The sequence below is a fragment of the Protopterus annectens genome, chromosome 17.part0 (assembly GCF_019279795.1).
Source record: "Protopterus annectens isolate FY-2018-M chromosome 17.part0, PAN1.0, whole genome shotgun sequence".
In the NCBI taxonomy this organism is placed as follows: Eukaryota; Metazoa; Chordata; order Ceratodontiformes; family Protopteridae; genus Protopterus; species Protopterus annectens.
The window spans coordinates 112,224,732-112,247,174 of NC_056751.1; the positions used below are offsets into that span (position 1 = coordinate 112,224,732).

The window sequence follows — 22,443 nt, forward strand, 5'->3', positions numbered from 1 at the left end:
TTTTAAATGAAACAGAAGATATGACCAATGTGACTGTTATAAGAAACGTATAAATAATTTAATAGTCATTGCAACACTTGCAAATGAGATAAGATGGAAAGTGGTTTGGTAAGGGCAGAGGGCCCTGTCATCACCTATGCACCTCAGCCGAAATGGTTAATAAGTTATATTTTAAATGTTATGTAATGCTGAGTATGATAAATAATGATAACAGAAACAAAATTATGCAAAGTGATACTTTTTTGTTTATCGATTTTCTAAGAAGTTAGGTAACTCTAATAAGGTTCTGGGAGTGACTGAAAGGGGACATGTATGGCACCTAGCAAGATACTTACTCATTTTTCAGTGGAGAGCTGTTCCGGTATAAGACTGCATGCACAGCTGTGTGAACAAAGTGTGTTTATTATTATTATTATTATTATTATTATTATTATTATTATTATTATTATTATTATTATGATTATTATTGTTATGATTGTTATTACTATTATCCTGTTTCTTAAGTTAAGTGATTGGTTTTCGGTGGTTCTCCATTGTAAATAGTTTTCTATGTGAATTGTTACATATTGTAATTGTATCTGGATCAAATACAAGGCATGTTGCATCAGTTATGCTTTGGAAGTAACAAATATTTCAAAAAGATGGTATTATATTTCTGACTTTTTATATGGTAGTCATTTAAAGATAAGAGGGAACAAATGTTTGGAAAAGAAGGATGAGTTTTATGGCATGTAATTTTAATTGCTTAACTACTCCAGTGAAACAAAGCAAAGCATTTACTTATCTCAGGAAAGTTCAGCCTTGGGACATTTGTTTGCAAGAGATACATTTAGATGGTCAAGAACAGGACACTTTAATAAGGGGATACAACTCTTGCAGAGTGGCATCTTCCTTTACAGGATCATGGAAAGTGGCATTGTTCACTTCCAGGAAATGCGCTCTAATACTAGATGATGTTTTATTAGATACTAATGGTAGTTATGTTGGAGCAAAGGGGTGCATAGAAGCATCACATATCATTGCATTCATTGAATAAAAAACCTAAGCCTCACCAGGTAAACTGCCCCATGATTCACTTTATTCAGTGTCATCAATGTACATTCATTGAGTGCTTTGATTTGCAACATTGGACTTCATCAGAATAAAAAAGTAAGAAGCGCAGGTGTCTAAAAATGCACTATAACACGCCCCAAAGGACCTTATTGTTTAACCACTTAATGACTGTTGATTTTTTGCACTTTGATTTGCAACATTGGACTTCATCAGAATAAAAAAGTAAGAAATGCAGTTTGTCTAAAAATGCACTACAACACCGCCCCAAAGGACGTTATTGGATAACCACTTAATGACCGTTGATTATATAATAAATAAATAAAAAAATACCACACAGTACGCAAGTATAAAAATACAATGAAAATATAAATACTGATAAATAATGTAAATAAATGTGTATATAAGAACATACAAAAAATCTTTACAAATATAAGGAAGTTTTTGAACACAAAACACTTATAATCAAAACCATGTCATTCAAACCATAACCATTAGAAGAGTTAAGCTTCAATTACCATCTTAACTCTTTCCATTCTAAAATGTCCTTCCATTGACCCCCTTCCCCAAACTGTACTCCCAATACTGTCTAAGACATGAATAAAGTGAATCACAGGGCAGTTTACCTGGCGTGGTTTAAATTTTTTTATTTTGTTTTTGTTTTGGACGTTTAAATTGATCATTGTATTCATTGTTATTTACTCCCAGGAACCACACATAAAGGATTTATAAAAATGATGAGGCATATTATTGTTTTTCAGGAACCTATTGTAGTGCATTTAGGGGACCAGAATATAACAACAAAACAGCAAATGCTGCTGAAGTTAGAGGTGGGCCTAGAGTTTACAATATACTATGAGCAAGCTGGGAAATATACTAGACTGCAAGGCCTAATGTTTAAGTTCTAATATAAGGTTAGAATATGCACAATATCTGTATTATTCTAGAAAATACAGAATAGCTTTGATAATATTTGTATAAAGTACACTTGTGTAAGAACTTACCATAACAGTTGATGTCCTACTGATCACTGTTGCAGTATTCCTGACAAATGGGTTATCACGGCCGACGACCGGCCAGGGTTCTAAAGCTTTACCTTACCTAGGTCGTACATCCAACACATGACTTCGACTCATATGCATTGAGGTATAAAGATGGACATACAAGAGTGGATCCTCAGACTATCTGCAAGTCAGCAGCCTACTAAGCAAGGGAGACTATTTAACTAGGAGGGGTGTAGCTCGAATAGGTAAGAAAGCTCCCCCATATCCATGTAAGAGAACAAAGGATAGAGCAACAAAAGAGGAGTGAGAACTGAAGATTAGCGTGAAACAGAAAAGAGGAGATGGAAGGGGGGATGGAATATTGCAACAGTGATCAGCAGAACATCTACTGTTACTGTAATTTCTTATACAACTGTACTATGTCCTGACTGAAATCACTCTTGCAGTATTCCTGACAAATGGGTGATTCCCAGAGCTGAAGGAGGAAGGAAGGGTGGTTTGTTATTGAGTGGAAGCATTGTCCAGCATTCCACACAAGAATGACCTAGCAAAGACTGCTCTGGACCTGGAGAAGGCATCAGTTTTGTAGGGTTTAGTAAAGGTGTGTACAAAGGACCAAATAGCCACCTCCAAAATAGAAGCTTTTCCTCAGAGGGGTTCTGCATCTTAATCCCCCAAGAAACCCATTTCCTCACTTTGGGATCTTAACTTTAGTCTAAAAAAGCTTACTCTGCTACCTTTGAACCAGCCCTTGAGGAAGCAACTGCCCTAGTGAAATGCGCTTTAAGGCAAGAAAGTAGGGTCTTACCATAGTAAGAGTACCAGAAAAAGATAGCCTTAGAAATCCAGGCAGCAATAGTGTGTTTGGAGACTGGTTGGCCCAGCTAACAGGGCATAAAATATATGAAAAGCTGTTCAGTCTTCCTGAAGGATTTAGTTCTGTCCAGGTAAAACCTGAGTTGTCTGTGAATGTCTAGAGAATACAAGATTCCCCCCTTTTAGGGATTAGGAAAAAGGTGGGCAGTTGAATAGCCTGATTGAGAGATGGCTCATTCACTACTTTAGGCATGAAGGATGAGTTAGCCCTGAGATTCACCCTGTCTTTGTGAAAAATAAGAAAAGAGAGAGGGGGGGTTGGCCATGAGAGTTTGAAGTTCTGAAATACTCCTGGCAGAGGTGAGTTCCAAAAACGAAGATGGTTTTCCAATTAGAGACTTTTAAATAAGCTGAAGAAGCTGGTTCAAATGGAGACAGAGTACACTTTTCTAGCACAAAATTAAGATCCCAAGGTGGGAAAATGGGTTTCCTTGGAGGATTAAGATGCAGAATTTATCTAAGGAAAATGTTGACCTCTGACCTAGCTATAAGTGGGGGGCTAACAGGGAGGCAAGAGTTGATAGCAGACAAATGAGACTTAATGGTACAGTAGGTCAAGCCTGATTGAGGTTGTTCACAGAGGTACTGTAGAAGTGTAGGGACCTATGTTAAGACTGGGTCTTGACTCTGCTTGCAGCACCAGAAGGAGAACCATTTCCACGTTGCAGTGTAAGATTTTCTAGTGGTGGGTTTCCTAACCTCTAGTAAGAATTGTACAACCTCTTCAGAGAAAAGATGTCTTTGCAGGATTAAAATCCTATCAACCCCAACGGTCAGACTGAGAAATGGAAGACTCGGGTGGAGCAGCAAGCCTTTTTGCTAAGTTATAAGGTCTGGCTGTAGAGGAATTCTCCTGTAATTTCACTTTTCCAGGTAAAAAAGCAGGGGGAAACCAATGTTGCCTCAGTCAAAATGGAGCTAGTAGTAGGAGTTTTGGTGATTCTCTTTGAGCCTTGAGAAGTATTTTTGGAAGAAGAGGCACAGAAAGAATGAAATAGAGGAACCACCTTGTCCACTGGAAAGAGAAGGCATCTATTCTCCGGGCTGTGGGGAAGAGTTCCCTGATGCAGAATAGGGTGAGCTTATGATTTCTTGGAGAAGGAAAGTGGTCTCTCTGAGGGGTGCCCATGTGAAATGCGATGCTGTGGAATACCTCCTTGTTCAGAATCCACTCATAGGGGTCCTCCAAAGAGTGAGTTAAGCAGTCTGCCAGCACATTGTCCTGAGAAGGGATGTATATGGCTATGAGCATAATGTTCATTTGTGTTGCCAAATTCCATACCTTCTGTTCCATCCTGCATAGTTGGTAACACCTGGTGCCTCTCTGCTTGTTTATGTACTAAATGATTGTGGTGTTGTCTGTGAACACTTGTAGAGGTACTAGTTTCCAAAGGTGGGTGAAACTCTGAAGAGCTTCCAGAAGACCCCTCATTTCTTTTAGGTTGATGTGCTTCTTCAGGAAGTCAGTTTGCCATTTCCCCTGCACTTGATGTGATCCTGTCCATGCCCCCATACTTCATCCAAGGCATCCATGTAAATCTGTTGAAGAGGAAGTGGAGGTGAGAAAGGTAATCCTGGGTTGTGGATGACTTGTCCCTTCCACCAGTTTAGTTCTTTCTTGAGAGAAGGGAGGAGAAGAATCAGAGTGTCCATGGGGTGGCAGTGCTGGGACCACAAATTTCAGATACCATCAGATTTTTCTCATGTGAAGCCTGGCTAGGGGCAGCATAAGAATGGTGACTGCCATGGATCCCAAGGTCCACAGAATCTCCTTTACCATACAAAGGGTTGTGCTAGAGAGGTCTTGGACAGACTGAGAACCTTTTCTTGTGGTAGGAAGGCACATAGTTTCTTTGTATCCAGTCTACATCCCAAAAATGGCAGGTCCTATATAGGAACAATTTGTGATTTTATGTAGTTTATTGTAAAACACAGACCTGTCAGAAGCTGAAGGGTGAATTGAAGATGCTACAGAAGAATCCGAAGAGAGAGCCTGGATTAGAATATTGTCCAGGTAGGGGAAAATTTGAATTTCTGGAGTGCGACAGAAAGCTACTACAGACATTAGGCACATTGTGAACACTCTCGGGGCTGTGGAAAGGCCAAAAGGCAGAGCAGAAAACTGAAAATGCAGGAAGGGTGGATAGGGATGTGTAGGTAGGTGCCCTTCAGATCTAATGACAACAGAAAAACCTGTGGTAGTATGAAAGGAGTCAGGGTCTGAAGGGAGAGTATTTTGAAGAGGGTAACTGTAGGTACTTGTTCAGGATAGACAGGTCTAGGATGGGAGTCCACTGCCTTACTTTTCTTGGGACTAGAAAAATTCAGAAATAAAACCTTTTCCTGTGAATCCTTTTGGGACTTGCTCAATAGTGCTTGATTAAAGAGGTCTTGAATAATGGGGATTGGAAGGGAATTTGGTTTTGAGATGGTGGGGGGCATGCAAAAGATATGGCATACACATCCCTGGTGATGAAGAGGACCCATTTGTCTGTGATAATATTTTCCCACCTGGCCAGGGAGAGTGACAGTATTTAGGAAAGAGGGGTAATGGGGCTGGAGGGAAGGCTGCCATAGGGGTAGTCACAGAATTTTCCCCCAAAGAGTGGCCTCCCAGCTGGAGTTTCCCCTTTGTGATTTTCAGAGTATCTTTTCCTAAGGGTTTTCCTTTGTTTCTGAAATGCCCTAGGGTACCTTCTAATGAAGGATGTTTACTTGGCTGAGCAGTTCTTATTGTAACTAGGAACTGAGCAGAGTAGGATCTGCCTACAGTCTTTCATGTTTCATGGTTTTATGTTAGTAATGGAGAGTCTTGAACAGATTGGCTGCCTGAGAACCAAACAGCAAGTCTTTGTCCAAAGGTGAACCTAGAATTTTATAGGTTCATAGGCTGGTACTAGGCTATCGGCCCTAGGGCCTATACAAGGCTAGCCATAACATTTCCCCAGCTGTTTTCCAAGTAATTTTACTCCCCGGTCCCCTATCTAGCAGGGTGACTGATGTGATCCCCGGGGTGAATTTTCTATCTCCCATCCAGTCGTCAAGGTTCCTTTTGAAGAGGGCCAAAGAGGTGCTCTGCTTGACATGTATGAGCAGTCTATTCCAGAGAATGGGGAGTCTCTGGGACAGGAATCTATCCCTCCAGCATGTTTTGTTCATTGTGATGACCAGGTTTAGATCCCTGGAGCACGTGGCTCTGAGGGATAGGGACTGGGATTTCTTTAAGTGTAGAATGTTCAAAAGCTCTGGATTTGGCAAGGCCTTGTATGTTAAGCAGAGATCGCCTCTGAGTAGACGATATGCGACAGAGTATAGCTGGAGTTTTTTTAGATGGTCAGCATAGAGCATCTGCTTTAGGCCTGTGATTCTTTTAGTGAGGCATTTCTGTGGCCTTTCCAACTGTTGCAGATGTCTTGTGAGGTACATACCAAATGGGGCGTTGTACTCTGTAATGGGTCTAATGAGGGATGAGTACAGTGGGACAATGGCCTCCTTTTTCCTGGATGAAAAGCCCTTAATGAGATGGGCCACATAGAAGGATTTACTAACTGTTGTGGCGATGTGGTTATCGAAGGTGAGACCACTGTCCGCCTGTATCCCTAAGTCCCTTATCACACTTTTGGTGTTTAGTGCACTGCCACTTATGTGGTAATTCATGGCTACATGTTTTTTCCCAAAGGAGATAGCTATACATTTCTTGGTATTGAGCTTGAGCCCATGGCTCTGGCACCAAGCATCTGTCTCTTTTGTAGGATATCCACATCATTTGGGGATTCGATAATGGCTCCCAGTTTGCAGTCATCTTTGAACTTTGTTAGCCAGAGTCCCTTGGTGTTGGCCTGTACTTCAGAGAAGTAGATGCCAAACAAGAGCGGTCTCAGGACTGAACCCTGTGGTACTCCACTTGTCACTTGTCTGGAGCTGGATTTGGAGTCGGCTACTTTTACAGTGTGGGTTCTGTCGGTAAGCCAGTTTCCGACCCATCGAGTGGCGTAGGGATTAATGCCCAGCTTAGTAAGTTTATTTATGATTCCAGAGTGGGAGATGGTGTCGAAGGCCTTGGCGAGGTCCAGATAGGCTGTGTGGACCATCTTACCTTCGCCCATGGCTCTGGAGACTGATTCGAAGAAATCAATCAGGTTAAGGAGACAAGATCAGTCCTTCACGAAACCAAACTGGGTGGGGTCCAGTGTTTGAAGGTTTATTTATTTTATTTTATTTTACATTTGTTGACCGGGCTGGTCCAACTGGATATATGTCCATTTTCAGTTGAGGCCCAGGGAGAAAAGCTCCACAAACAGAGTAATATTTACATAAACACAGGTAAATTACAAAGTTTTAGCAATCATTACATTTTATTGCATATAGTTTATTAATAAGGAAAAAAATAAAAATAATCATAGTATTTAGTTATGGATATTCATACAAAATATGTACAATGACACTATTAAACTCTAAAGTCACACACACATTATTGTTAGTAGATAAGTAAATAAGCTTATACGGGTAGGAAGATTAGTGTCTAGGGACAAAGTAGGTAGTTAGTCTGGGTTTGCACAGGGGCATAACCAATGTGATTTAAGGTATGGTTTCAGTTTGCTTTTAAATAGGGTAACTGAGGATAGGGAGGATAGGTGATTAGGGAGGGTGTTCCAGGTTTTACCCACTGTATTAGAGAACAATGAGTCACCAGCCGAATTGTTGGTTTTAGCTATTTGTACCAGTAGTTTGTTTGATGAGCATAGGGTCTTGAGATTATTATAGGGAGTGATAAGGTTAGTGAATATTGTTGTATTTGCTGGTTGATACAGGATCTTGTGGGCAACTATTAGTTGGTTCAATAGTATTAGATTTGACAACTCTAACCATCCTAGTTGATTAAGATTGTTACAATGATGGCTTCTATAGGTTGACCCAGTTGTAAATCTGGCAATATTGTTGTAGGAGATAACCAGCTTGTTCAGATTGCTTTTACAGTTTAGTATATATAGGGGAGGCATATAGTAGGGTTGAGATTAAGTGGGTACGGGCAATAGTGGTCCTGGCTAGTGGAGTCAAAAAGGGTTTGATCCTGTAGAGGGAACCTAATTTTTTGTTTACTGTTTTTATAGTATTGTTGATGTGAGGCTCAAAGATGAGGTTATTATCAATTAGTACCCCAAGTAGTTTTGTGGTAGGATCAGGAGATATGACAGTTCCATTGCTAGATGTAACAGTAAAGTTCAGTGGGGTGGCCCTATGGGTGGAAGTGAATAGTAGCATTTTTGTTTTTTTGGGGTTCAAGATGAGACATCGGTGTAGAAGCCAATTCTCTACTGTGCTAAAGATGTTTTGGGTTAGCGACTGAAGTTCGGATGGAGAAGTAGCTGAGCATATTAGTGTGGAATCATCTGTGTATTGGATACAGGTAGCTTGAGGTATTACAGAATATAGGTCATTTGTAAAGATAGAGAAGAGGAGAGGACCCAGTATGTAGCCTTGAGGAACACCAAGGACAACTGGGAGGTGGGAAGACAGGTTAGTTTCCCGTAGTACAGCCTGTTGCCTGTTATTTAAGTAGGATTGGAACCACTGTATAGCAAGTGCATCCAATGACAGGTTTTTGAGTATGTTTATGAGGAGGTGGTGGTTAACCATGTCAAAGGCTTCTGACAGATCAATAAAGAGGGCTGAGGATAGAGTGTCGCTTTTTCAATTTCTATTAATCTAGTCGGTAAAGGATAAGATAGCAGAAGTGGTGCTATGAAATGGTCTAAAACCATGTTGGCAGGTGGCTAGTAAGTTGTTTTCTAGTAGATAGCTTAAAAGTTGCTTATGAATGCATTTTTCCATGATTTTTGCCAATGGGGATAATATGGCTATAGGCCTGTAGTTAGATAAATCTTTGGAATTACCACCTTTATGCAGGGAGATAATATGTGAAATTTTCCAGATTGATGGGATAGTTCCTTCAGAAATAGTTCTATTAATGAGGATGGATATGGGATAGGCTATAGCTTTTGCAGCTTTTTGCAGGTATTCTGCAGGTAGTAGATTTGCCAAAGTCTTTGTTTATAAGTTCCATGATAATGCGTAAGAAAACAAACAAGTCCCAGCAGCTGTAGAGTCTACACACTTGATTTAATAAAATTCAACAATAAATAACTTGAAGCGCTTTTCATCTGCCAAGTAGCAAACTTCATCAGAAATGATAATGCGTTCCATGGCTTTGCAGATCACGCTCATTAGGCTGATGGGATTAGAAATCCTCAGGGATAGTTTGATTATTAAGGAATGCATATCTGTGGATAACAGATCCCGTGGCAGCTGCCCTAGAGGAAACATCTACAACATCATAATTGCATTTAAAGCTTTTTGTCTGGCAATCAGAATGGCCTGTGAAAGTCTACTGCTTAAAGTCTGCTGTGGGATGATCCAAGATAACTTTGTTCAAGGAGGCCAAAACAGAGATCAAATAATACTTAGTCGTTTGAGTCTGGTATGTAATTGACCTAAAAGCAAGGGCAACACAGGTGTAAATCCTCTTTTCTGATCTGTCAATAGCCCTACTATCTTTTCCTCTAGGTAGGGTATTAGCATTAGGCAGCAGCTTAGAGGGCTTATCTGAAGAGAGAGAGAGAAACTGCCAAAGAATCTGCAACTGGGCTCTTATATGGATATTTTAGGTTATTGAGGGCCTTGTAAAACATGTCTGGTCTCTTGTGAACTGGCAGTTGAGAGTAAGATGCATTAGAGGTGGACTGAAAAGTATCCTAAAAAGCCTCAAGGACAGGAGGAGCCAGAGAATTGACAGGGGTACCTATATCCAAGAGGGAGTAATACCTCTTATGGACATCAGAGATCTAAGCAGATTACCATTTAAAATGTTTCATCATGGTCTATATAGTCTCACCAAAGGAAGCTTCCTCAGTAGGTGAATAGGAATCCCATTCATCAGAAGAAATTTGCCTTGGAGAATGCATCTGAGAGGAATAGTCCCGAGAATGGTCCGAGTCATTGCCCTGCTCCTCATCAGTAAAGGAGGAAACCATGATAGGTTTTAAGAGAGTAGCCTATGGTTGGGGAAGGAAGTTTCAAGGACATAATCACTTTGAATAAACCTTGCAAAAAGTCCCTTCACTATTTCTCCCTAGCTGCTGAGGGAGAGGCCACATGCTTAGTCTTCTGGGGTTTTTTTTGTTAGGTGTGACATCTTCCTGGATGAGGCTCAGATGTTCAGACCCTGTCTAACCTCTGCTAAAGAACCTGGGATCTCTTCTCTAACTATCAACAGTCTGCAATGTCTCAGGAGCCATGCTGGCCTCTGACCGAGGGTCGGTAGTTGGGCAAGTGAGCAGACGTCTGACATACCATGTATTTTGTAACCTCAGTGGGTACATCAGAGTCAGAAACACTGGACTGCTGATCCATTCAAGGCCTCTTAAGCTTTTCCTTCAGTGGAAGAGACACCTCCGAGTAAGTGGAGTCCACTGTCTTGGAGTGGGCCACGCACATAAGACTCTGTGTCTCGAGGAAGGTGTTGAAAGTAGACAGCCTAGACCTAAGGGATTTCAGAATGAATGATAGGCAAAAAGTGCAGTATTTGTCATCGTTTTTCTGGGCCTAGGCAAAAAGACACTTGGTATGCCAGTTTTTCTATGGAATCTGCCTACTGCACTCACAGTTACTCCTCCTAGCTGATATCCACAACTTTCAATCAGTCATAATGTAAAAAGGAAGGTTCCCCAAAGAGGCACTTATCTGGATGAAACAAATTAAACAAAGGCACCAATGACCAAACAGCGAACAGTCAGATGGATGCATAACATGCTTTGAGGCTGGCAGTGAGATAGTCTGGGGAGCCACACTCGTATGTCCATCTTTATACCCCAATGCATACAAGCTGAGATTGTTCATTAGATATATGACCTAGGGAAGGTAAAGCTTTGGTACCCTGACTGGACATTAGTGGTGAGAACCTATTTGTCAAGAATACTTCAGCAGTGATTTCAGTCAGGACATCTATGAACATGCTTACTGAAGCAGAGGATTCATGCATTAGATTTCTGTAACCTTTGAATATGTTTGCTTAGTTAACTTAAGTGAAATTGCACCTAAGAATACTTTCAGATGGTCATGCATACTTGGAAAGGTATCGGTGTACCCTGTAATAGCATGGATGGTTCCCTGTGTGCTACTTAAAACAAGAGTCCTTTGTTAAATGGAGCAAAGTCCTGTTAAATGATAACTTGAAAAGTGAGAGTCAGTATAGGAAGATTTTAATGGTTTAATAGGATGAAATTAAGGTAAAGTAAAAAAAATGAAATAAAAGCAATGTTAGCCAGCTGATAGGTAAAGCTAGATTAGATGTGAAAAATTAAAGGAATCATTTGGTAACAGTATACATTTTATAACTGGGATACAAAAGTTCAGGGGGAGAGAAATGGTGAAAGAAAATGTCAATGGACTATTAAGGACTATCGGATAAAATATCAGTATATGTCTGAAGCACTGGAAGATGAATATTTTTATAATTCACATGGTTGTCAGAAAACTTTGGCAGCAGGTCAAAGAAGCAAAGGATTCTAGGTTTAAAAATTAAAATGAATGGATCGTGAGATCTCATTTTAGTAAGGACCAGTAATTACATCAGAATAGCTCTGACAATATTATAAGCAGGTATGCCAAGCACAAAATAATTGGGAGAAATGAATATGAGAATCAATATGTTTTACAAGGCTTGAGGTTGACATGGTAAGCTTAATGTAAAGCTAATGCTAGCATGGTATCACATGAATAAGAAAAAAGTGCTTGAGAGTCTTAAAGGTCTGGTTACAGGTAAAACTCCAGACAGTGATTGTATACCAGTAGAGTTTTAGATTGTCTATACTGAAGGTTTAATTCAAAAAATTGTTGTACTTTGTATTGTAGTATTAAAGATTAAGGAGTTTCTCTTTTCTTGGAAGGCAGTAGTACTAGTAAAAGAGATACAGAAAGAAGGGAAAGATCGCCATTTTCTTACAGGCCCATTTTAATGCTGAATCATGATTTTAGATGCTTATTGCAAGCATGAGGATAAGAGTAGCATGATATGGACTGTAGGTGGTTATTAATAATCAGTGAAGATTTAATGGAAGGAGACAGACTTTGATAACATGCTAAAAACTGGCATGGAGATAAACTTCTTCTTTCGGCTGCTCCCGTTAGGGGTCACCACAGTAGATCAACTGTTTCCATTTCTTCCTGTCCTCTGCATCTTGCTCTGTCACACCAACCACCTGCATGTCCTCTCTCTCCACATCCATAAACCTTATCTTAGGCCTCCCTCTTTTCCTGTTACCTGGCAGCTTCATCCTTAGCATCTTTTTCCCAATGTACTCTGCATCTCTCCTCAGCACATGTCCAAACCAACGTAATCCTGCCTCTCTGGCTTTGTCTCCAAACCTTCCAACCTGGGCTGACCCTCTAATATTCTTATTCCTAATCCTGTCCATCCTCGTCACACTCAGTGCAAATCTTAACATCTTCAGCTCTGCCACATCAAGCTCTGACACCTGCCTTTTTGTCAATGCCACTGTCTCCAACCCATATAACATAGATGGTCTCACTACCCTCTTGTAGACCTACCCTTTCACTCTTACTAGTACTCATCTGTCACAAATCACTCCTGACACTCTTCTCCACCCACTCCATCCTGCCTGTATTCTTTTCTTCACCTCTCTTCCACACTCACCATTACTCTGAACTGTTGATCCCAAGTACTTAAACTCATCCACCTTCGCCACCTCCACTCCCTGCATTATCAATATTCCTCTATCCTCCCTCTCATTCACACACATATATTCTGTCTTAGTCCTACTGACCTTCATTCTTCTTGTCTCTAGAGCATATCTCCACCTCTCCTGGGTCTCCTCCACCTGTTTCCTACTCTCACTACAGATCACAATGTCATCTGCAAACATCATAGTCCACGGGGACTCCAATCTGATCTCGTCTGTCAACCTGTCCATCACCATTGCAAATAAGAAAGGGCTCAGAGCTGATCCTTGATGTAATCCCACCTCCACCTTAAACGCATCCGTCACTCCCACCGCAGACCTCACCTCTGTCACACTACCCTCGTACATATCCTGCACCACTCTTACATACTTCTCTGACACTGTCGACTTCCTCATACAATATCACAACTCCTCTCTAGGCACCCTGTCATATGCTTTCTCTAAATCCACAAAGACACAATGCAACTCCTTCTGACCTTCTCTGTACTTCTCCATCAACACTCTCAGAGCAAACTTTGCATCTGTAGTGCTCTTTCCTGGCATGAAACCGTACTGCTGATCACTAATCATCACCTCCCTTCTTAACCTACCTTCCACTACTCTTTCCCATAACTTCATGCTGTGACTGATCAGTTTAATCCCTCTGTAGTTACTACAGCTCTGCACATCACCCTTATTCTTAAAAATCGGTACCAAAACACTTTTTCTCCATTCCTCAGGCATCCTCTCACTTTCCATGATTTCATTAAACAATCTAGTTAAAAACTCCACTGCCATTTCACCTAAACACCTCCATGCTTCCACAGGTATGTCATCTGGATCAACAGCCTTTCCGTTCTTCATCCTCTTCATAGCTATCCTTACTTCCTCCTTGCTAATCCACTGCACTTCATGATTCACTATCCGCACATCATCCAACCTTCTCTCCCTCTCATTCTCTTCATTCATCAACCCCTCAAAGTACTCTTTCCATCTGCTCAACACACTCTCCTCGCTTGTGAGTATGTTTCCCTCATTATCCTTTATCACCTTTACCTGCTGCACATCTTTACTGGCGCGGTCCCTCTGTCTAGTCAATCGGTACAGGTCCTTTTCTCCCTCCTTAGTGTCCAACCTTTTATACAACTCTTCATATGCCTTATCCTTAGCCTTTGCCACCTCTCTCTTTGCCATGCACCTCATCTCCTTATACTCCTGTCTACTTTCATCTCTCTGACAATCCCACTTCTTCTTCGCCAACCTCTTTCTCTGTATACTCTACTGTACTTCCTCATTCCACCACCAGGTCTCCTTTTCCTCCTTCCTCTTTCCAGATGTCACACCAAGCACCTTTCTAGCCATCTCTCTTACTAGCTCTGCTGTAGTTACCCAGCTATTCGGTAACTCTTCACTGCCACCCAGTGCCTGTCTTAACTCTTCCCTGAACATCACCTCACAATTACCCTTTTTCAATTTCCACCATTTGATCCTTGGTGCTGCCCTCACACTCATCCTCCTCTTCTTGATCACCAATGTCATCCTACAAACCACCATCCTATGCTGCCTAAGTACACTTTCCCCTGCCACCACTTTACAGTCTCCAGTCTCCTTCAGACTGGCCCTTCTACATAAGATATAATCCACCTAATGGCATGGAGATAAACTATAGCAGCAAATACCAGGAGACATTAGTGGAAGTGAGCCTGAATGCAGAGAAAGCTTTTGATAGGACTGATTAATATTATTTGATGAAAGTAGTATTGGACTGTGATTTAACTGTGAAATATGTTGATTTATGAATGGTATTTATATAGCTCCTAAGACTAGATATAAAATTCATGTTGGCACATCACTTCCATTTATATAGTCTAGAGGTATTCATTAAGGATGTAGTCTAGAGGTATTCATTAAGGATGTCTATCACCTGTACAGTTTTCTTCACGTTTGGACCCCTTAGCCTCCACTGTCAGAAGACCAAGACTGAAAGGCTATAAAGAACGAGGCAATTAATATTTCATTGTTTGCGGATGTTTTCATAACCATGTGACTGATCTTGAAGACAATATTGAGCTATTACTTCAATGTTAGATAAATTTGGTGGAATTTCAGGCTAGAAGGTTAATAAATGTAAAACAAGAGTATGGGGTAAATTATGTTCCTTAGCCTCAAAAAGACATTATGGGTTCTTAATTCAGGGAGATTATATTAAATGTTAGGAATTTAGCTGGGAAATATTTGGGCAAACTCTATTAACAAGGCATTTTGGGATCTGAACAGAAGACTGAAAGTTGATTTTTGGAAATGGAAAATGACTGCACTGGAATAAGATCAAGGGTTCAGGTGGTGCATTTTTGTATTGCCTTTTTGATGATATATATAAAGTAACTATTGTCTGTAGAGAATTTACACTGGATAGAGTCTTCCAGAGGGCTGTTGGTAATATACATCTCCAGTCACTAATTCAAAGTCTGCAATAGTATCAAGCTAACACAAAATGTCAGTTTATTCTTCAAAATGAAAAGAAAGTATATATATATATATATATATATATATATATATATATATATATATACGAATCCATAACCACTGAACACACTTTAACAAAAGCATTTTCATCGAAAAAGAGCTTTCGTTAAAGTGTGTTAATAAAAAAAAAATACTACATTAACATTTTTATATATGTATATATATTTGTATATATATCTACAATTTTGTCTTCTATAAAAGTGTTTTTCAACTTTTAGAAGACTATCTGAAGAAGCTGTGTTGTAAGTTTTAGGTCAACATATTAAGACTTTCCAGATCTTCAAGGCTATCTACAGTCATTTTATTAAATTTAGGCTCAAAACTCCTCATTTTATGGTGTAATCTTTCTGTTCTTCTTCCTTAAGAGAAAAAAATGGTAAAATGTTTCTTTTACTGTAAGGATAACTATAAAGAAATGTTTTCTTTAGTGCTGTAGAAGAAAACAATTCATCTTGATCTCCAGAAGAACATCTCAAAGGAAAATGCTATGTTATAAGTCAGAGGGCAAATTTTGAACACTGGCAAAAATATGAGAAAGCCTTCACCATATTAAAAAACACAGCCTTATAACCTTGGCAGGTGTCAAAAATAGGGGGCTACATCACTGAAAATCACCACCCTGAATAATGATTTCATAGTTTATACATGAAATTGTACTTCAAATTAAAACTATGATTGTTCATAAGGTGAGGATCCATAAATTGCATGCTGGCAATACATAGCCATACTCTCAGTAAGTGGTTAACTTATGGCAAACAGTTTTAATGCTGATGTATTGTACTCCGATTTATACATTTAATTTAATGGTTTAAATAAATCCTGTGACAGCATAGAGGAATAAGCCTATGAGCTGTTAATAAGCTGCTTCCTCTGATCCAAGGTTTGATTGCCCCAGCCACCATTTGCCTACTGTGTGACTCTGACCATATCATTTAATTTAATTATTAACCAGGCAAATTAACTAACTCTTCACAAATTCTTCTCAGTCACAGTGCAGGGCACAAGGGCAGTTGTAAACAGTTTAGAATAGCCAGTCAACCAGCTTGGTTTGGGGCTGTAATAGAAAATCAACTGAAACCTAAAGAAAGCATGCATACTCCACACAAACAGTAAACAGTGGTCAGAAATTATCCTAAAACACTGGTGTTGTGAAATAGAAATATTAAGAACAACCCATAAGTACTCATACCTGGGAAGATTTATTTATTTACTCCAGAAAAGAAGAAGAAGAATCTGATTACAGGATATATATGATACCTTAGACATAGTGGTTATAAAACAAGTATAGTACATCTGTATTCTTGCCAGCACTGTCCATATGCGCATTCTTTTTCACATATAATATTTTTGTCTTATATAATAAACTGTCTTTCGGCTTTTCCCGGTTAGGGCTCACCACAGCGGAACTCTGGTCCGCTAATGATTGGCAGTTGATTTTTATGTGCTGGCTTGCCGGGCCTAACGCACAACCTTCAACGAAGGAACACCCATCCACGCATGTCGACACACAGAAGACGCTCTAACTGAGAATCGAATGGGCAACGTCTAACTGTGAGGTGACAATGCTACCACAGCACCGTCTTATATAATAAATATATGTAATAAAAAAGTCTTACTCTAATTATTTAATTTTCACTTCACCATTTCTGTCTACAGTAGTACCTCTTTTTCTAATGTATTGTAATCTGCCATTATATTCCATTTTTAATTCAACATTTACATATGATACATTTTGGCAAATACTCACCAATTAATTCAGAGTTAAAGCCTCCTTTATTATATGGCTTGTCCCTGAATGTTATGCTCAAGTTGAAGTTGATATCTCTCAAACTCTGTTAGTACTAATGTAAATCATCAAGTTTCAACATGTATGTAAGCTTATTAATGTCAAATCACAATGTATGCTTTACAAAGGGTCATGAAAACACTTTGTATCCATTTTCTTTGACTGCATATCTATTTCTGATGGAATAGTATCACATTCCTATGTCATCTAAGTACACCTGCATTTATCATATGTTTTGTTTCTTTCCTTGTTACCCTCAGGAGCAGCCTTAGGTCAACTGGTGCCCTAGGCAAAAGGGTTACACAGCGCCCCCAACTACACCACTCGGTGCCCCCATCCTGGTCTTCTTACAGCAAATAAATATTGGAAAAGTGCCCCTGTTAGAGCAGCACCCTAGCCGGCCACCTAGTTGGCCTATGCCTAAGGCCGGCTATGGTTACCCATCTCCTTACCTGTACTGTTGTCTGGGTTTCTTTCTTCCATATTGCTCTGCTATATTTCCATTAGCATGATCTATGTAAAAATGTTTCTCATCATTGATTTATGTCAATCTAAAATGATTTACTAAAAGCAAATGTTTTGAAGTAAATTTTGAAAGTGATATATAATTTTTTTTCTGAGATCACTGATCATTTTCTAGATACTTCAGTGAATTACTGACCAGTGAAATGCTTGATTCTCTCTATAGAAAATTGCATCATTCTAAGTTTGCTCCAAGGTCAGAGCTCTCAGTCATGGATACCCTTTCTCAAAGGTTAACAGAAGAAAGTGATAATCTGTATTTGAAAGGAAAGATTTTAAAAAGCAGGGGGATAGTAAATAACAGTAAAACAAACAGAGGGACATTCTTTTCAGAACAAAGTTAGATCAGTGCAATCAGTAACAGGGAGCAGAATTATCATCTACTGCTGAAACCAGTAAAAGTGTAGTCTTGCAGAATACAGGGGAAGGAGGGACATACAGAGTAGTGTGGTATACTCAGTAGGTACATGAAAAACTTGCTACAGACTTATAGCTTTGAGTTCTACTCACAACTGTAAAAAATTCACCGAAGTGAAAGAAAATTACGATTGACTTTGTGATACTTTCAGTTATAGTTAATGATCTCTCCAATTGCAAAAGTAAGTCACTAGCAAAATATCTAAACATCACTGCAATGACTCAATACCTGTTGAGTTGCACCTCCTCAATTAAGAAGAGTTTTGGTTTGCAATCTAGCTGCTGTTTCATTTGTATTTTGTAAATATGTATATATGTTTTTAGCAACTAAAAATAATTAAGGTTACTCAAACAGAGAACAGTCTCTTCTTCTCATTTGCCGATCATAGTAGTAACCCAATTTTATTTCAAGTTGTATTGTAACACCATTAAAATGTGAAACTCTTAAAAGTCCTGAAAAATATAACATGCAGTTTTCTGGCATCCTGTTTTAGGGTTTAATGTTTGGTTATGCTACAGATGAAACAGAAGAATGTATGCCTTTAACTATTCTACTAGCCCACAAACTGAACGCAAAAATAAAAGAACTCAGAGTTACTGGAGTGTTGCCATGGCTACGACCAGATGGAAAAACACAGGTAAGGCAAATATTTTTTTTAATATGCTAGATTTTAGATATGGAAGTAATCTACACTACTGTTAAAACAAAACTTACAAATTATATTTAAAGCAACTATATGAGAACAGGATATTGTTTATTCATTTTCTATCATATTTATTTGATTACTAGCTAAAAAGTAGTAACCATAATTTACATGCTTCTCAGAAACTTTGATCTGGATAAATTCCTTACTTAGGAAAGCATAAAGATCACATTTGGGTGTGTTCAACTATTCACAAAAGGCACTACGTTTCCTCTTATGGTTCAAGTCACTTATGAACAGTTATACAGTGTTTCAAGGGACGTGATTTTTAAAGCCTTACAAAAACTATCTAATATATGTGCCCTTCCAAAATTAAATTTAGAAAATTCAGATATAATACTGCCAAGGATGCCCTTTTACACCATATATCAATGTCTGTTTAATTTTGAATATATTAGTAACAAAGAGATTAACAAATCATTTACACCAAATTCCCTTCTGTCAGGTAATAGTTGCCATCCAAGGCAAACAGTGAACAACTTTTCAAAATCTCAAATTTTAAGAATTTAATATATCTGCAGTGTTACTAAGGAATTATATAAATGAGCATATGATGTAAAAAATCAGTTTATAGCCAAGCATTATAGAATGTAGAATAGCAAGCAGGCTTACAATGATGCCTCCACAAAATCTAGGGAGGAAATACAGTATAGAGCAGACACATAATACTCATAAACATCTACAGATTTGCACTTTTATTGCTGTGTTTGCTACTAATATATTTAAAATTAAATAAGTGATTAGCAGACACTGATACATGCCAAGTAAAGACAATTTTTAGCAGTGGTATATCTGAATTTTGTACATGTAGCATTACGAAGGGCAAAAGTATTACTTTTTTGAGGCTTTACAAATCTTCACAAATTAGTCCCCAGACAAACCTTTTTGCCAAAAAGACTTATGAGATTAAGAAGTTTATTACCTATAACTCAGAATGTGTTTTCTGACTGTGAATATTCACATGTAGTCTCTTCTATGTAGGTAAAACTTATTCCCATGGAAACACCATATAGCCATTCACCTGTGTGACATTAGATGTAAAAGGGAGTGCAATGTCCTTTATAAACATAGTTTAGCACATTGAAATCCAATCTGTATTTTTTGGGGGTGAAGTGAATGACAATTTTACCACTGATGTCAATAAATTACAGTGGAATAAGTTTCTGGACTGGAAAGAAAAAATACAGATGATTAATTTGGGAGTCTGAATAAACTTGGCTTGAATTAATTTTTATAAAGCTGTTTTATATGCTATTAGAATTTCTGATCTATAGCACTATTTACTTATTTAGGTATCAGATACACATTAACTATTTTAAGTATTTTGATTTACATAAAAACAAACTTTCAGGTAACTGTAGGCATACAATACATTTTTAGATATTAGCTTGCTAATGTTTGTATGATATTAAATTGTTTATTTTAAGGATATGTTATTTAATATTATCATAATAGGAACATGTGATCATTGCAACTTTAATAATTAATTTATTTGGCTAGTCACTTGATTAAAATATCTGTATAAAAAGAAGTTTTTAATATTTGTCAGATTGCACTGACAGATCTGAAAAACAAAATTAGCCTGGTTTTAGAGTTGCCACAGTAAAGAGTTACACATTTTGGAGTACTGTTTTCATTTTTCTGCTTGGTATGTATTTGTTTCTGAGCACCTGTTCACCACTTGGAGTTCCTTGCACCAGCACAAAGTGTGTGTGTGTGTGTGTGTGTGTGTGTGTGTGTGTGTGTGTGTGTGTGTGTGTGTGTGTGTGTGTGTGTGAGACACTATATTGATGTACATAAGCATCTAAACACAGGTGAATAGTGCTAGCACATTGAAAACATACTTATAAATAAATATCAAGACTGAAACAGCAACCAATCACAAAAGGAAAACAAACAGTCTCACTCAGAGCTTACTATTCTGTTCAGAAAATTTTAAATAGACTTGATGAAACGTATTATGCAAAACAACGAAAGACAACTAGAACTTTATGTTCAGGGAATCAACAAGCTCAGTAAATGTATCACTAATGACTTTTTTTTCCTATTAACACACCATATACAGTAAGTAACCTCTCAGTTAACCAGAACTCAGGCAACCAAGACTCTCAAGCAACCGGCAAAAAAAAAAAAAAATCCAAGAAATATAGTACTATTTTCGTGTGTTGCACTTTCTGCTCCCCCCCCCCCCCAGAAACATACCTTACGTTCTTAGAGTTTTAGAGTTTCAAAAAGGAATATAGGAATAAATTCCCTCTCTCCCCAACCTGAGAACAAGTCAAACCAAACAAAGAGTACAGTGTACAGTATTAGTCAGGCCTATTTTTAATAGTAACGCTCAGGTAACCAGAAACTACAGTTATCCGGCATCTACCAATCCATATGGGTGCCGGTTAACTGAGAGTTTACTGTACTATGATGTTTTCTCTAATGTCAACTACAAGTGTGATCAGAGTAAAAAAGAAAGAAGGGCAAAATAGGGAGAAAGAAACAGGAAGTACAAAACCAAGCAGGTTTATCCACTTCCATTTAAAATTAAAACTAACTGTAACAATAAGAAAGATGGAATTTTTGATTGAAACATAACAAATCCCACTGATAATCATTCTCAACATTTTCCAACTGACAACAATGAATATTCTGACCCCAGAGCTCTCCCATTAGACCTACCACCAGTAAGAATATCGAAGCAACATGCACATTGCCAGGAGCAGGCAACATGGAGTGAAGGAGACAACCGAAGACTGACTCGAGATGAAGGGGACAGACAACAAGAAAAGGGTGAAGCCGAGGCAGAAGCGGGAAGAAAATTAGGAACACACTGTGTCATCGAAGGTAATTTTCACGAATGCAAAAGGAACGAGTGCTGGTTGCTGAAATTACTTTCACCGAATATGGAATTTGCTTTTGTCTCCACTGTTGTGTGATCTGAGTTGGTATATATAAGTCTGGGAGGTGTGGGGGTGTCCCCCAACATGGGGATGCAAGGGGCTTTCCCTCTTACAAAAACAAAATTGCTGAACTGTTTGCAGAAAGGATTTCAGTTCATGCCTTCCTCAGTCATTACTCCAGCAGATATACTCATTGACTTAAAACTGTATAGAATAAAATTGAACTTGGCATTTAATTTTAAGGATGCACCCTTATAACAAACACTTCTGAACTGAGAAAGAAGAGTCTACATAACCCCCACTACCTAGCTGTGCAAATATATATTAAAAATCATGTGAGAGAGATAGTGGGGATTTCCTAAAATGGAAATGATATGAGCATAAAAACCTGGATGAAACTGACATATTACACGAGTTAGTCAGCAACAGATCTATTAGACTTATGAAGCTTAAAGCTATGTGTATGGGAGGGGCTGGTAATAATGGACAACCAACACTATTCAGCTTCTGTGTATAACATTATGGTCAACACTGAAAAATACATGCAAAATTCCAAATACAAGATACAGGATTAACACTGTATACATAAAAAATGATCTTTTTCTCCTGGATTGTCTTTCACAAAAAAAGAAAAGGCTGAATAAAGAACTACACAAATTTTTATGTGAAAACAAAACCACATTCCCCTCAATATTTAATATACATAAGTCTATTTCAGACCTTCCCCTGAGGCCCAGTTTGTCAGCTGAGGGTTCAAAAACCTATCACCGGCTATATTTTTTGGCAGAAAATTGAAACTTTTCATTACAAAACACATCTATTTGTTAAGAGATTATTGGGATTTTTTAATGGGAGTTAATCAAAAATGATACAGGGAGGACCTTATTTTCATCACAATAATGTTGGCTTATTTTTGGAAATACTCCACCA

The 22,443-nt window shown here is 38.6% G+C and overlaps 1 protein-coding gene across 3 annotated transcripts in view; it reads left to right on the forward strand.

The window, feature by feature from the left end:
- The window catches only part of LOC122791752 (S-adenosylmethionine synthase-like), a 452,746-nt gene that overhangs the window by 272,122 nt on the left and 158,181 nt on the right, over positions 1-22,443 (forward strand). For all 3 annotated transcript variants that reach the window (XM_044059670.1, XM_044059671.1, XM_044059669.1), the window contains exon 5: positions 18,413-18,556. In XM_044059670.1, the coding sequence (XP_043915605.1) occupies positions 18,413-18,556 (144 nt within the window). The remainder of the gene's footprint in view (positions 1-18,412; positions 18,557-22,443) is intronic.